Below are 14,794 nucleotides of genomic sequence, written 5' to 3'. Positions count from 1 at the left end.
AAACAAGGATAGAAAAACATACTTCCTTTTGTGGAAAAGGGGATAAGAAATAAGGAAGATATTTTAAAAATTTGCATACTATTATTTGTTACAGATGCATTTAGAAACTTTGGAAGAATATGCAACAAATCAACAATTTATTAATAAATGAGGAAGAAGAACAGGATAGATGCAGGACAGAGAAGGAAAATAATTTTCACTGTATATGGTTTAGATTTCTTTTGCCATAAAATAATTATTAAAAAAAAAAAAACTTTAGCTGGGCGTGGTGGCACATGCCAGTAGTCTCAGTGGCTCAGGAGGCTGGGGCACCAGTATCACTTGAGCTGGCCTCAGCAACTCAGCGAATCCCTATGCAATTTAATGAGACCCTGTCTCTAAAAAAATAAAAAGGACTAGGAGGTGGCTCAGTGGTAGAGCATCTCTGGATTCAATCTCCTGTACCAAAAAAGAGAAGGTTGACATGGTGGTGCACACCTGTAATCCCAGTGACTTGGGAAGCTGAGGTAAGGATGGCGAGTTCAAGGCCTGCCTCAGCAATTTAGTGAGAACTTGTCTAAAAAAATAAAAAATAAAAAAGGGTTGGGATGTAGCTCAGAGCACCCCTCATCTGAGCTAAAAGAAAGAAGAAGAAAAAAGGTGGCTGAAGAAGGTTGTGCCCCGGCTCCCTCTAAGGTCAAGTGAATCAGACACTTTTCCACACACTTCCTTGCTTATCCCTGTTGTCCTGAGTTTTGTGTCCTCTAGGAAGTCTTCTATGAAGTTACATCCTTATGCATTATGCTTCATAGTATTTGCTAGAAATTGCACATATTCTCTAAACGATTAAACATATTTTACACTAAACCTCAGAGATACTAAGTGACTTGTTAAAGGTGGCTCAGGAGCAAAGCTGGAGTTTTGTACCAGCTCTGAGCCTTTCTAAATCTAAGAGCCATGCCTCCCTTTGACTTTCTTATACCTTGACAGAGTTCAGTGACAGAAAATCACGTGTGATCAGAAAGAAGAGAGAAAAGTGGGAGGTAGAGAGGGCAGGGCTGTGGGAAGGGCACTCACTCTTGTAGAGACGGGTCAGAATCATCAGCATTTGCTGTGCCCAAGTCTGAATCGTAGGACATGGGTTCCTCAGAACGGTCTGGACTCTTGAAGCCATTCTCTTGAAGTAGGCAGCTATTGGAGTTTAGGCTGCAGGACAGCTGGGATGAACTGGCTGTATCCAGGCTGAGGGAGGAGGCAGTGAGCTTCCTATTCCGCCGGATCTTATGACCCGAGTGCTGGACTTCGATGTCCTCTGAGCCTGAGGAATGGGAAATTGAATCCAAAGACTCCTTCTGCTGTAGTTCTGCACCAGAGGTAGTGAGAGGGTCAAGCTCAGAGAGTGGGCAAAGCCCAGAGAGGGCCAATGGGGTGAGTGTCCATTCATTTAAGATGGCAGACTTATAGGACAGTTCAAAGGACAAGGATGTTAGTCCCTGCAGGAAACTAAGGAGGAACTCGCCCTCCTCAGCGTCTCGAAGCAGAGCTGTGGGCTGATAGTACTCGCACAGTCGGGCCTGCTCCTGCAGCAGCAGTTTCAGGTAGCACTCCATCAGGCCGTCGTTGAGGGCCAGCCGCAGCCAGGCCCGGCAGCGGCCCACATCTGTGTTGACGAAGACCAGGTGCTCCAATTCTGAGATGATGTGTCTGGCATGGGGAAGAGGATTACTTGTTTCAAGAAATTTTCTCAAATCATTGAGATGTCATTTTACCCACTGGTTAGCAAGAATCCATCATAACTACTGCAAGTATTATAGGAATAAAAAATACTTGGATAATATGTTTTAAAGGGAATATAGAAACATTAAGCTATAACTCCTGACTTCTTGTTGGTGTCATGAAAGATAATTGCCATGTTCAATATAACCATCCCTAGAATCTGTAAAATCATCTGCTTATCTAAGACATGTGTGCTAAGCCCTCAAGTCTTTGGAACTGAGAAGAAACAGAGCGAAGTAACTGCCTTTATGTTTTTGTGGTGCTGGGGAACAAACCCAGGGCCTTGTGTGTGTCAGGCAAGCACTCTACCATTGAGTTACTCTCCTAGCCCTAAGTAACTGCTGTTCACAGGCACATGGACATGAGCCCTTTAGTTGAAGAAGCTGTCGTGGGAGGTCAGACCATAGTTTCTGGGTTGTTGTAAGAAAAATGCCACAGAAAGGAAAGTATCTAAGCTAGAACCAAGGACTTTCAAGAAGCAGAGATAGAGAAACTTCTAGGCAAAATGGATGCACAGAAAAAGGACACAAGTGGTAGGAAAACAACAGACCTGTAACAGGATGTGAGCACTCTAATTACAACAAGTGGAGGGAGAGTGGTTGATTTGGTTATGAAATCAGGCAATGGAAGGTCTTGAGTAAAAACTGATAAGGCTACGTAAAGCAAAGTTTCCCACAACTAGCTGCACAGAAGCCCTTGGGGAGCTTACCAGGATATAGATTCAGGGGCCCCAACTTAGTGAACTAGACTCTAGGGCAGCATTTGGGAGCTACAGGTTTCTGTATAGGAAAGTGACCTGCCCACACCTATGAGGACTGCTTTAGGATAGACTGCTCTGGATAAGGAGACCAGAAACTGATATGAGAAACTCAGCTCCCACATCCCTTGGTCTGACATAAATGCCCTTCTGTGAGACCACAATGCCTGTGTGTGTCTCCCATGGGGGAGTGCAGACCACTGGACTTGGTGGCTGAGCTGTAGCTAGTTTAAGCTCAGTAAGTGTTAAGCAGCTGATGACTTAAGGAAGACACAGTGAGATAATAGGGACAATTAAAGCCACTGTTGCCCAGGAGAGAGGTTAAAAACCTGAGATAGGACAGTGTCAGTAGGCGGGGAAAGGAAGCTCAGAGACTAATAAGGCACCTTGGGCTAAAGGTGGCACTGAATAGCTTTTAGAGGCACTGTGCCAGCCACTTGCTCAAAAGTCCCAGCAGTTAGAGACAAGGTCAGAGACACATGACTCAAGTGAACATTCAGATGCTCTACTTGCATTCTAGTTCTTGATAAAACAAACAATAAAAACCCATACCTCATTATGAGTATAATATTTACACAGATGTTAAAATATTTGAGGATAGAGCAACTTTTTCTATAAAGGGCCACAGAATAATATCTTAGTTTTAACTGCCTGACTCTGCCATACATGGTCAAAATGTCATTGGCCCTGGGGTGCCAGGACCACTGATCTTGCCCAAGGGCTGAGACTCTCAGAATCTCAAGGTCTAGGGTCTGTCTGGGAAGCTAGGTCTGGTGATAAACCTTCTCTAGACACTCTCCAGGCTTCTCTCACCCCATCTCTACTCTAGAAGACAGCGAGAGGATAAAACTAGCATCCCACACTCTGAAGCTCCTCCCCTAAGAAAACCTCTCCAGCTGATCTCACTTGTGGGTGACAGCTTTCAGGAGGGGCCAGAAGACAGGCTGAGGCAGAGGCTTCTGGTGGGCACTTTTCTTCCTTTTCCATCCAGCCTCCGCACAGATGTGCTTGGCATGAAGGCCATGGATAAACACAGCCTCCAAGGCACTGCACATGGTGTTGGCATCTCCATCTTCACTAGTGACCACTGTGTCCAGGGACATATACTGCTTCTGCAATGCCTTCACAGAACCCACCAGCTTCTTCTTGATGACCTAGGTAGTGCCAAACAGAAGATAAGCCATTAGAAGAGAATCCTCTGGAGTGCCCCTGGAATATAACCCTCAGCCACTTGCCAAATATGTGTGCAGACACAAGCAGACACACCTGTGTAAGCATCTGTAGATTCCTTCAGCAAAATTAATACATGTTCATTACAGCAAATAAAGATAAAGCATAGTGAAGGAAAGGAAAATCACACAACCCTACCCAGAGGTATTGTTGCCCAGGGTAACACGACTGGACTGTTTTGAACATCATTTGCTGTGGATAATTTTGCTTTCGAAATCAAATTCCAGTGACTCTATAGCCATATAATTATTATTATTATTATTTTTTTTTTGGTACTGGGGATTGAACCCAGGCATGCTTTACCACTGAGCTAAGTCCCCAACATTTTTTATTTTTAATTTTGAGAAAGGGTATTGCTAAATTGCTGAGGCTAACCTCCAACTTGTGATTCTCCTGACCCAACTTCCTGAGTTGCTGGGATTATAGGCTAGCCATATACTATTGTATTTAAATACTTGCTCCATCATAGATACAGCTATGAGAGCAATGGATGGGGTGAGGCTTCCCAGATAGGTTATACAACTATCATTCTGCAGAGAATCAACAAGCTAAGGGGCAAAAAGTGCTGCTTTGGAACAATAAAAACATAGAGAAAGGGCTGGGGGTAAAGCTCAGTGCATGAGTGCTCAGCACACACAAGGCTCTAGATTCAAACCCCACCAAGACACACACACACACACACACACACACACACACACACACACATCAAGACAATAAGAGTATGGCTACATTAAGAAAGATTCTAGGTTTGGGAACCAAAGACCCACATTTAGTTCCAGCTCGTCAGTAACCACCTGGATCACCTCAGACACTTCACTTAACCTCTGAGCCTCAATTCCCACATGCGTTAAATGGAAATAATTTCTCCTGATCAAAAAGTATTGGAGCATCGTCCCTTGAGGGCAGGAGCAGTTTTATATTCATCCTTGTGTCCTCAACATGTGACACTGTGCCTGGCACACTCAAGAACTCAATAAATGTTTGTTAAATGAAAATATTAGAAAATGTGCAAGATTGTGAAATACCATCTCAAAAAAATAAATGCAAGACATTAGTAGATTATATAAAAACTAAAAACACTTTTGAGTGTCCACAAGGTATTAAGGTAAGGTATGCAGGGACAGAGTAGGCATATACCCTCAAGAAACCTATAACCTCAAGGAGTTAGCCATGCTAGAAGGCTGAGCTGGCCCCTGCTCTGCTCCAGAGAGGGCCCTGGGTGTGATGGAAGACCATTAGGGATGGAGTGGGGATGTGGAAGGGGCCTCTGTACAAAGTCCGGCTGGGAGCTGAGTGCCATGCCACACATTTACAATCCCAGACTCAGGAGGCTGAGGATGGAGGATTACAAATTTAAGCCCAGCCTCAGCAACTTAGTGAGGCCCTAAGCTATTCAGTGAGACCTTGTCTCTAAATAAAATATAACAAAGGGCTTGGGGTGTGGCACAGTGATTAAGTGCTTCTGGATTCAATCTCTAGTACCAAAAATAAAATAAAATAAGACAAAATAAAATAAAAAGGGCTGGGGATATGGCTCAGTGGTAAATGCCCCTGGGTTCAATCCTGGGTACCAAAATAAACAACAAAAAACCAGGTGAAGCTGAACCCTCTAGTGGCCAGGAGGGGAAGATATATCTCTGAGGGCAGAAGTTCTTTTCAAGCAGAAAGTTCTCTGAACTGGGAGAAACAGCAGAGAAGAAAGGGCAATACTGGCTTCTCCCAAGAAGCCACCTCAGGATTCTGCTGAGAGACCAGTCCAAAAGCTCTCCGACCTTCTGTGTCTCCAAGGGAAGTGACAGAGCCAGTCTACAGGCCCAAGACAACTCTGGGACCGGCACAGGGCAAAGGACTCTCCAAGAAAGGGGATCTGAGGGGTCTCTGATGAATTGGTGACAAGCAACTTTGTTTAAAAAATCTTAGAAGGGGCAGGATCTCCTCAGGATCTGCCTCTACTATCACCTTTTCTCAACCTGAGGCCTCTTTCTAGGCACTGTCCATTCATTTCAATTAGAAAAGCCAATAAAATGGCAGTCCTTTGCAGCCCTCCCCACCCTTGCCCACCTACCGGGATGGCAGCCCGGGGGTCCAGTCCATTCTCCACCACTGAGAGCATTTCCACTCAGGCAGCAGCTCCTGAGGAGACTCACATGACACCTGCAGGGAGAGATGGTGGCCAGGTGAGCAGGCTCCCAACTCACCCCTGCAGCCTGAGTCCCCTCCCAGCAGGCAGCAGGTGGTAGGCCCAGCTCACCCAAATGGCCACTGAGAGGCCTCTGAGCAACACTGAAGTAAAAACTGAAAGTGGATTTTAAGGAAGGAAACGGAAGGGAAAAATGTCAGAGGCTCAATACTTGGGAGGGGAGGAGCCCCGCGTGCCATGAGTGGGTGGTTAAGGGTTCTTCACACCAAAAGCTGCTCCCAAAGCCAGTGCCTGTGGGATGGGGGCAGGGATAAGGAACCAAACACTGATCTAGGATACAAAGGGGAGGCTTCAGCTGAAGGTGCCAAGAACCAGGGGGATCGGGACACAGAGCTCACAATTAACACTGAAAGCCGGGGGTCCTGTGGCAGCTTCCCAATTCTTGTCCCCTCCAGGGTCTACCAGCTCAGCAGTGGAAAACCTAAGTGGAGCAGCACCAAAATAGAGAGAGCTCTCTTCCCACACTTCTGCTTCTCCTGGGGTGGGGGGCCAGGGATGTGTCTAAACAGACCAACAGGAGTCTGCTTGCAATTTACCCCTAACCAACAAGGCACAGAGGGCGCAGTATCAGACTTCTCCAGTGGAGAATAAGAACTTGTAAAATTCTTACTGGTATAAATAGCATCTATAATCTAATGGTGTGGCCACCCAAATCTATAAGCAAAGAATGCCATTGCCCAAAATAGTTGGAAGTCAGTACAACATTAAATCCCTCAGGGCAGCTGGCTCCCTCCTTGGACCTGAGCAAGTGTGAAGGTGCTGTTGGAAGGCCTGGCCCCCAGCAGCTTAGGTTGGGAGGGCCCTCATATCTAAACAAATCTCCAGTGACTACTCTGCTAGGCTTCAGGGGAATTAAAAAAAAAAAATGGTGTTTCTGCTCTCTCAAGTAATTGTGACCCGAAGAAGTTAACAGAACCAAGGAATGTGACATAGACTGCCTCATTTAAGCTCCTCCTAGTCACAGCAGTCCCATTTTATTATCTCCACCTGACAGATAAGGACATGGAAGTTGATAAGGTCAAGCAACTATCATAGGTGCCATGGCTCACAGTGGCCTGGCTCCATAGCCCCCAGGGTAATGCCAACCCCAGCTCAAGGGAATTCCTGAGTGAGTGCCATCCTTAGAGCCAGGACTCCAAGGTGGGCTGGGAGAAAGACACTTCACCTGGGGGCCCAGGCTGGGGTGCAGGGACAGCAAGACCAGCCTGGAAGCAAGGATTACAGGAGAGTGGCAGAGCTTGAGGTCTGAGAAGGAGAAAGCAGGGTGGCCTTCAATGAAACGCTGCTTCAATCTATGGCCTCTGTGGTGGGCCAAGAATAAACACGCCACAGAGAATTAGGGTCTGAAGCAGACCTTCTAAGCCAGGCCACAGAGGGAGGCAGGTGTGTGTGGACGGTGGCCCTGGCAGACTGCCTGGAAGAGCCCTTGGCCCTGGCTACAGCTCCTGGTTGACCACCTCACCCTTTGCCACATGCTGCTGCTCCATGTACCAGTGGATTCTCAGAGCTTCCTGAGACCTGCTCTACACACTGGGCATCAGAGGAAGAGGAAAAGGGATACATACTGTAGTCAGTCATGCCTGGCAACATGCCTAGATCCTGGAAGCTGGGTTCCTTCAAAGTTAACCTCATGCTGTCCAACAGGTAAAATCTGGCCCCTGGCTCAAGAACCAGGGATGCAAGCCTAATCCACAATTTCAGTGGCCTAAACCACTCCCTCAAGCTTTATAGACAGAGCCCTTAAGCTTCAAAGTTTCCCTTTCCTCAACCAGTTATAAGGACCCTAAGGGCATAGACTTCAATAATCTGTATAGTAGCTTGGATCCATTAATACCTCATTAACTAATTAGCTGAGAGTAACACAGCACTCATTAGGAGAAGCTATCAATAATTAAGTGCTCTGGCCAAGGACCAGTCTGCTAAAACAAACAAAATAAACTGAAGTTAAGAGCGGTCAGCTGGGCGTGGGGGATATTCACCAGCAATCCCAGCAACTTGGGAAGCTGAGGCAGAAGGATCCCAAGTTCAAGACCAGCCTCAGCAACTTAGGGAGAACCTGTCTCAAAATTAAAAGGGTGAGAACATAGTTCACTGGTAGAGTGCTCCTGGGTTCAGGAAAAAAGAGAGAGAGATGGGGGGAAGGGAGACAAATAACTTGATAAGAGACAAATAACTTGCCTAAAATTAAGGGTTAGAAAGCCACAAAATTACTAACAGCTAAGAGGAATTCAGAACAGCCATTTCACAATTTACAAAACAGAACCAAGACTTTGAGGCTCAGGCCACAATTCAGGATACCTCTACCTTTCTTTGTAGGAAGCCCAAGCAGCCTACTTATTCACAGCTCTTCCACAGTACTTCAAGGAGGCAGGAACGTGACCATCAATGACGTAAGAACTTTCTGGTGGAAACTAATGGAGGCTTTGGTCACTGTTCCATTATCCATTTGGTGGCTCAGACCCTAAATCTGCCACTAGACCAGCTGGTGTCATTTCCTGTCCTCAGAATATCCCTTATTGACACCAAAAACCAAACTGGAAAGAACCATGGCTTCACTGAAGGGGAAAGAGAGAACTTGGGCAACACTACTAGGGAAAGAATGGCAGGGGAAAGGTGACTACCACTATTTAGGAAACCCCGAATCACAATAAGGCTATCTTCACCCCTAAGCTGACATTAATTCAACCTTCTGCTGCTTTCCAAAGTAAACAAAGCAAGTTTCTCTGATCTGGTTTTCCAATCTCATTTAATTCTTAGAGTAATCCCATAAAGATGATCATCCCTATTTTACAGAGGAGAAAATAGAAGTTAAATATAAATAGGGCTCAGCTAAGGGACAGAATTCTCTGGTCTCCTTGTCCTTTCATCATATCAAACTATCCTAGGTCTTTGGCTTGAAAGTTTTTAAGGAAACTACTATTTCCAGACTCTTCAGAGCTGTGGTCAGAAGCTCTGCTTATAAGGCCTGTAAGCAACAAGACACAATCCTGTGATCAGATTCATAGTCCCAAACAGCTAAGCCCAAGTCCTTCTCAGGGTACCTGAGTTTCACAGCTGTCTTTTCTAAATGTTTCAACACCAGGAAAAAACCGTCCTAGTTGTTTTTCTTCATTATACTGCTTGTCCTTCTATATACAGAATGTCCAATTTCATTTCCTCCAGAGATCAAGGAAGAAATAAAAAGAGAAGAACAGCTTAGACAAGACTTACATTAAATGAAGAAATGGATAAGCTGACGTTACCACTCTCAAAACATTCAACCCATCAGTAAACAGCAACCTATTTCTCTTCAGAGAATTCTCAGCCTCTCCTAACAGCCTTCTGTCTACTGTCTGAATCTTACCCTGGTTGTTCAGAACAACAGACTGGTGTTTATGCCATCTAACTGCTGTACTAACTGATGAGTCATGTTGTTTCACTGGGAAAAGAATGACAAAGTTATCTTCTGATTCGGAAAGGCAGCTGATCTTTCAGACATGTGAGTGCTGAATGAGTAAACAGCATCTCCTTCTATATGAAGCAAGGTGGATTTCTGGACCAGTGTCCTTCCTGGATGGGGTGGGGTGGAGGGAGAGGATAAGTCCTTCAGAACAATAATTTCAAATGAAATTTGCTGGAGGATGAGGCAGTGTGTGGTGGTACACCACTGTAATCCCGGGCTGAGGCAGGAGGATCACAAGTTTGAGGCCAGCCTCAGCAATTTGGCGAGGCCTTAAGCAACTAGGTGAGACCCTGTCTCAAAATAAAAATAAAAAGGGCTGGGGGTGTGACTCAGTGGTTAAGTGCCCCAGAGTTCAATTTCCAGTTAAAAAAAAGAAAGAAAAAGAAAAAAAATTACACTGGAGGGTGAGAAATTTCTAGCTTGTAATTCTTGGACCAAGGATTAGTGGGCAAAGGCAGAATTGTGAAAATGGTAAACACTGAATATCTTTCTTTCCTCCCTCCTTCTTTCCATCCAAAAACAACTATTTCCCCATATTCTTGTCCCATGTGCTGTAGAATTCTAACAAAATGTAAATTCTGGTTTTGTTGTTTGTTTACTGGAGCTTGAATCCAAGAGCACTTTACCACTGAGCTACATCCCCAGACCTTTTGATTTTTATGACACAGTCTCAGCAAGTTGCCCAGGCTGGCCTCAAACTTGCAATACTCCTGCCTCAGCCTCCCAAGTCACTGGTGTGTACCACCATGCCTGGCAAGGAACAAACTCTGAATGAAAGAAAATAGTAACTCTGCCTGAGTCATTCACATTGCATTTCTATACCTAGAACTGTGCTTAGCACACAGTAGTACTTGGAAAATGCTTGTTGAATGACTTGATGAATAAAATTAAAACAGGGCATAGTGCAGGTAGATTCATTTTTAAGACTGTGGAAAACTGAGGTACACCATTCTGAAGTGGTAGGGGTACTGTGGAACTCCCGCCATTAAACAAAGCTGCCAGTAAGGGTGAAAGCCATTCATGTAAGTCACATCTTAATGGCAGGATATTGAAGGTAGCAGTGTATTCAGTTTTCAAAAGAAAAGACCATAGTGACAAGCAAAGACAATGGGTCCTCTTGGGGGCCCTATAAATCCTGACAGGGCTTGGGGTGTAGCTCAGTGTAAGCATGTGCAAGGCCCTGGATTAGATCTCAGCACCAAAAAAAAAAAAAATAAACAAATTGCCATCAAATGGCTAACCCTTCTGAAACCAGGTCATCAGAATTCAGAGGAAATGTACATCAAAAAGTCCCCAGGAAACTAACCACTGAGCATGAGCCCTAGGTGCCTCAGAAACATCCCTCTGCCTCAGTTACTGTGAGATAATGTGGCTTCCTGTGTTCATGAAACCCAAATGGCTAAAATTCAATGACCCAGCACAGAAAAGAGGAAGCAATTCAACAGCTTCTGCACCCACCTACACTTCAGCTTCCTCAGGACCCACCACCTCTACTGTTCACATGTAACATGCCTCTGACACCATGTGATCCCTGTGTTTAGTGCTGGAACTGATCTGCCATCAGCTCTGGCAAGGAGCACTGGGACAGGATCCTCCACAAGTGCCAGGACAAGACACATGGCCATGGCTCTGTAATTACAGCCAACCCCACTGGCATTCTCTGAGGTTTTCCAGAGCCAGAATACCAGTCAAAAGAAAGCAAGGGCTTCATCTGCCCCAGGGTGAGTGAGCTGGGTGAGGGACCATCTCTCACCTTGCAGAAATTTCAGTGACACCTATCATTCCAACAGTCAACACAAGTAATATAATATGAACGGTGAAAAAACAATCCCTGGGGACAGGTATAAGGACCAGACATCAGGGCTGGGGTTGTGGCTCAGTGGTAGAGCGCCCGCCTAGCACAGGCAAGGCCCTGGGTTCGATCCTCAGCACCACATAAAAATAAATAAACAAAATAAAGGTATTGTGTACCACTAAAAAATAAATAATAATAATAATAATAAAAGGACCAGACACCAGGAAAAAATCTCTGACCCAAGAGTAGAGGAACTCTACTCCCCTGCACTCATTAACCAAACAAGCTGCATGGTCTATCAAGCTGCTCACCTCTGAGCAAGCACCTAGACTTGACTGTTCAGGGTTAGCTGGTGGGGTTGGCAGGGAGCTCTGCACTACAATTTCAGGCTGAATGGGAGCTGTCAAGGGAAGAATGGGCAGAGTTGATGTGAAGAGTTGCTACGGGGACAAAAGGTGAAAGGACATGGAGGATCTCTGTTAATAAAAAGGAAGAGGGTGATAGGAACTGAGGCAACTAGAGATGGGGACAGATAAAGACTTAGGAATGGGGTTTCCTCGCGATGGTAGAGGAGGGAAAAGAAATACATAATGAGCTAGGAAGTTAAGAGCAAAGTCTGTGAAGAAGCTACACATAAAATTTGGGAGAAGGCTGAAAGAGGAGTTAACACGAAGCGGGTGAGCTCAACAGGGCATGAGAGGAGGAGAGAGGTAGACGTTTGGGATAAACAGACCTTAGGGGGCTGGGTAGACATTGGGAGCTGGGGATGAGAGAGCTGAGCCAGAAAAGGGGAAACATGAATGGTGAATTTAGGGGAGGTTTGTGCGGAGTATTAGGATTGCCAGGGGGGTTGTGGGGTGAGGATTAGATAAAAAGGAGGTAAGGGATACATCCAGATCGGAGTTGCAACTAGGTTAAAGAGAGGTCACGAGTGAGGCTGCATTTATGCAAGACCGGTGGTAAGAAGATGGGAGCAAGAGCTGAGGTTGGGTCACGGGTAGGAGAAAATGGACGGAACAGGCCAGCGGTGGCAGCGCGGACCGAAGGCTACGGTGGGAGCCCGGTGCGGGCTGGGAGGGCAGAGGGCTCCGAAGCCGGACTGTCTCCAGGCAACCAAGATCTCTGGGATCACCGCGAGGGCTGGAGGACCTACTGCCCGTTGGCGTAACGGCCCCGCCGCCCCTGCGCTGCCCTCTTCACCCACTGACCCCTAACTCACCAAAAGGAGCAGGGAGCGGGGCTGGGGGCGCTCCTGGCCGCGGCAGCCCCTCAGCCTCGGAACCGACGCTGCGGCCTCCTGGCCATTGACAACAGGAAGCGGCGCCCCAGCGCTGCCCTCTTCACCCACTGACCCCTAACTCACCAAAAGGAGCAGGGAGCGGGGCTGGGGGCGCTCCTGGCCGCGGCAGCCCCTCAGCCTCGGAACCGACGCTGCGGCCTCCTGGCCATTGACAACAGGAAGCGGCGCCCCAGCGCTGCCCTCTTCACCCACTGACCCCTAACTCACCAAAAGGAGCAGGGAGCGGGGCTGGGGGCGCTCCTGGCCGCGGCAGCCTCTCAGCCTCGGAACCGACGCTGCGGCCTCCTGGCCGTTGACAACAGGAAGCGGCGCCCCAGCGCCTGACGCCATCTTGTTGGTTCGGCGCTCCGGCCCCGCCTCCAGCCCGAGGAGTCAATAGTGAGGCTCGGAGGATCAGAGGGCCGGGGCCAGGAGTTCTTCCAAGCCTGAGGGTGCGGAGCCCCATCCGCAGGTGAGTGGATCTAGATCTCTGTACACCGGCCCAAGTCGGACCCGCGCTGGTAGATCCAGGCTTCTGGGTCCCTGACTCCGCTCGATCGGCATCAACTGAGCGACTTTGGGGTAGTGACTTAGCCTCACAAAGCCGACGACAGTCCACTTGAGTAGTACCAATAATACCCACTCTTAATACCTACTCTTCCTTTGCCTCCGGAAGGCATCAGTCCAACCCAGTGGGTAGAGCCTGGGCTCAAATTGGAGCCTTCCTCCTGGCTTTTAAGAGCCGGGAATACACACCTATTTTGAAGGCACCTAATACCACGTGATCACCTTGAGGTTTCTCTGGGCAGTCTCATGTGTTCAACACAATCCTGAAGACCTGAAGCCCAGGGGTTCGCTTTTCCTCTTCCAGCCTTGTAGTTGTTTGTTTTCTTTCCTTGTAGAAGTGACATCGCTCTTTCAAATGAACTTAGAAGAAAAATATCAAGAGCAGCGACTGCGCCTGGAACCCTTGGAGCCAGGGACAGTTCTTTGGGCACTTCACACTTGCAAACTTCGATCAATGGGAGCCTAGGGCCTGAGCATGGACTGTAAATTATTAGGGTCAGGAGAGGTACTTGCGCGTCCTAAGAGAGTAGCACAAGGGTGACCAGGGACAGGCCAATTCTTGGAAAGAAGCTACACTGACTTTGGTTGGAGGTCTTATGCTCCCTTGGCCTCTAGGCAAGGAAGGTGGCCCTCATATCTCCACAAATCTAGGGGGCCCAGTTCCTGTTTCCATTTATAAAAACAACTGTTGGGTGTGGTCCCCCACCTTGTTAGTGGGCTGCCTGCTCAGTAATTCTCCTCCCCTCAGTTTCAGGCTAGATGGGTCACAGTGTTCATTCATTACAGTTGATATTGAGTAGGAAGATGACAAGTACGCACGTACAAACTGTTCTTTTGTGTCAAACTCATTTTAAACAAGAAGGAAGGTAAGGTGTTTTCTAGGGAAACTTACCTACCTTGGCAAAAGGATAGCTGTTTCTGGTCATAATCATCACAGACAGATATTGGTGGTTTAGAAGAAGCATGTCCTGCCCCTAAATCAAGCACTTCATGTCCCTCAGTTATTCCCTTGCATTTTTGTTCAGCTGTTGAAAGGATAACTGTGTGGAATTCCTCAAAATAATCTCTTGTCTGTTTTTCAGGAGTCTCTGTTTCCTGGTCCCTTATTTTCCAGGCTCCTGATATCTGAAAAGTTTCCATGCTTGTCTACCTCTTCTCATCTTGCTCTATACAAGGTGAAGCTATATAAAGGCCTGGAGTTAAGATGGGGGAGGATGGAGGAAGTGGCAGGAAAGGGCAATGCACAAATGCACATAAATATTGCACATTTCCACAAAACATTTCACAATGGACCATGAGCGCACCAGGTAGACTCCAGATGGGGAAAAAAAATGTTACCCTGTGACTGGAACAATAATAAAGGTGCCTGCAAAATACTATCGAACCAGAGAAAAGAATTTGAGAGGTTTCCAGATGCATAGTATCCATGAACTTGTGAAGAAGTGTTGAGTTTGTGCTTTAAAGGTTAGTTCAATCTAGCTTCAGTCTTTGATCCTCCATTATTCATCTCATTCCCTTGTCTTTTGGTAATAGAGCCTCCCGTAACACTTCATGCTTTGAATATAGCCCTTGCTGCTCTGCCACATTGACTTATTATTATTTTTTTAAATTTTTTGGTATCAGGGATTAAACTCAGGGGAATCAACCACTGAGCCACATCCCCAGCCATCCTCTTCCTCCTCCTCTTCCTCTTTTTTTTTTTTGGAGATAGGATCTTGTTAAGTTGCTTAGGGCCTTGTTAAGTTGCTGAGGCTGACTTCAAATACATG

General features: G+C 46.6%; 2 protein-coding genes across 5 annotated transcripts in view; one reads left to right on the top strand and one right to left on the bottom strand.

Annotated features, from left to right (window-relative positions):
* LOC114108463 (pleckstrin homology domain-containing family M member 1) overlaps nucleotides 1-12,493 on the bottom strand; it is a 45,481-nt gene extending 32,988 nt beyond the window's left edge. The window contains exons 1-4 of the mRNA XM_071603939.1: nucleotides 12,399-12,493; nucleotides 5,808-5,896; nucleotides 3,419-3,666; nucleotides 1,057-1,683 (exon numbers count right to left, since the gene is read on the bottom strand). Of these exons, the coding sequence (XP_071460040.1) occupies nucleotides 1,057-1,683; nucleotides 3,419-3,666; nucleotides 5,808-5,855 (923 nt within the window). The 5' untranslated portion in view covers nucleotides 5,856-5,896; nucleotides 12,399-12,493. The remainder of the gene's footprint in view (nucleotides 1-1,056; nucleotides 1,684-3,418; nucleotides 3,667-5,807; nucleotides 5,897-12,398) is intronic.
* Nucleotides 12,494-12,779: 286 nt separating this feature from the next.
* The window catches only part of Wipf2 (WAS/WASL interacting protein family member 2), a 117,252-nt gene continuing 115,237 nt past the window's right edge, over nucleotides 12,780-14,794 (top strand). For 2 of the 4 annotated variants that reach the window (XM_071603959.1, XM_071603957.1), the window contains exons 1-3: nucleotides 12,780-12,930; nucleotides 13,361-13,530; nucleotides 14,108-14,200. The gene's annotated coding sequence lies outside the window, so the exon portion shown is untranslated. The remainder of the gene's footprint in view (nucleotides 12,931-13,360; nucleotides 13,531-14,107; nucleotides 14,201-14,794) is intronic. The other 2 variants (XM_071603958.1, XM_071603962.1) reach the window with 2 other exon arrangements.

The sequence above is a fragment of the Marmota flaviventris genome, chromosome 17 (genome assembly GCF_047511675.1).
Source record: "Marmota flaviventris isolate mMarFla1 chromosome 17, mMarFla1.hap1, whole genome shotgun sequence".
NCBI classification, from domain to species: Eukaryota; Metazoa; Chordata; class Mammalia; order Rodentia; family Sciuridae; genus Marmota; species Marmota flaviventris.
This window is presented reverse-complemented; position numbering and strand designations above follow the sequence as displayed.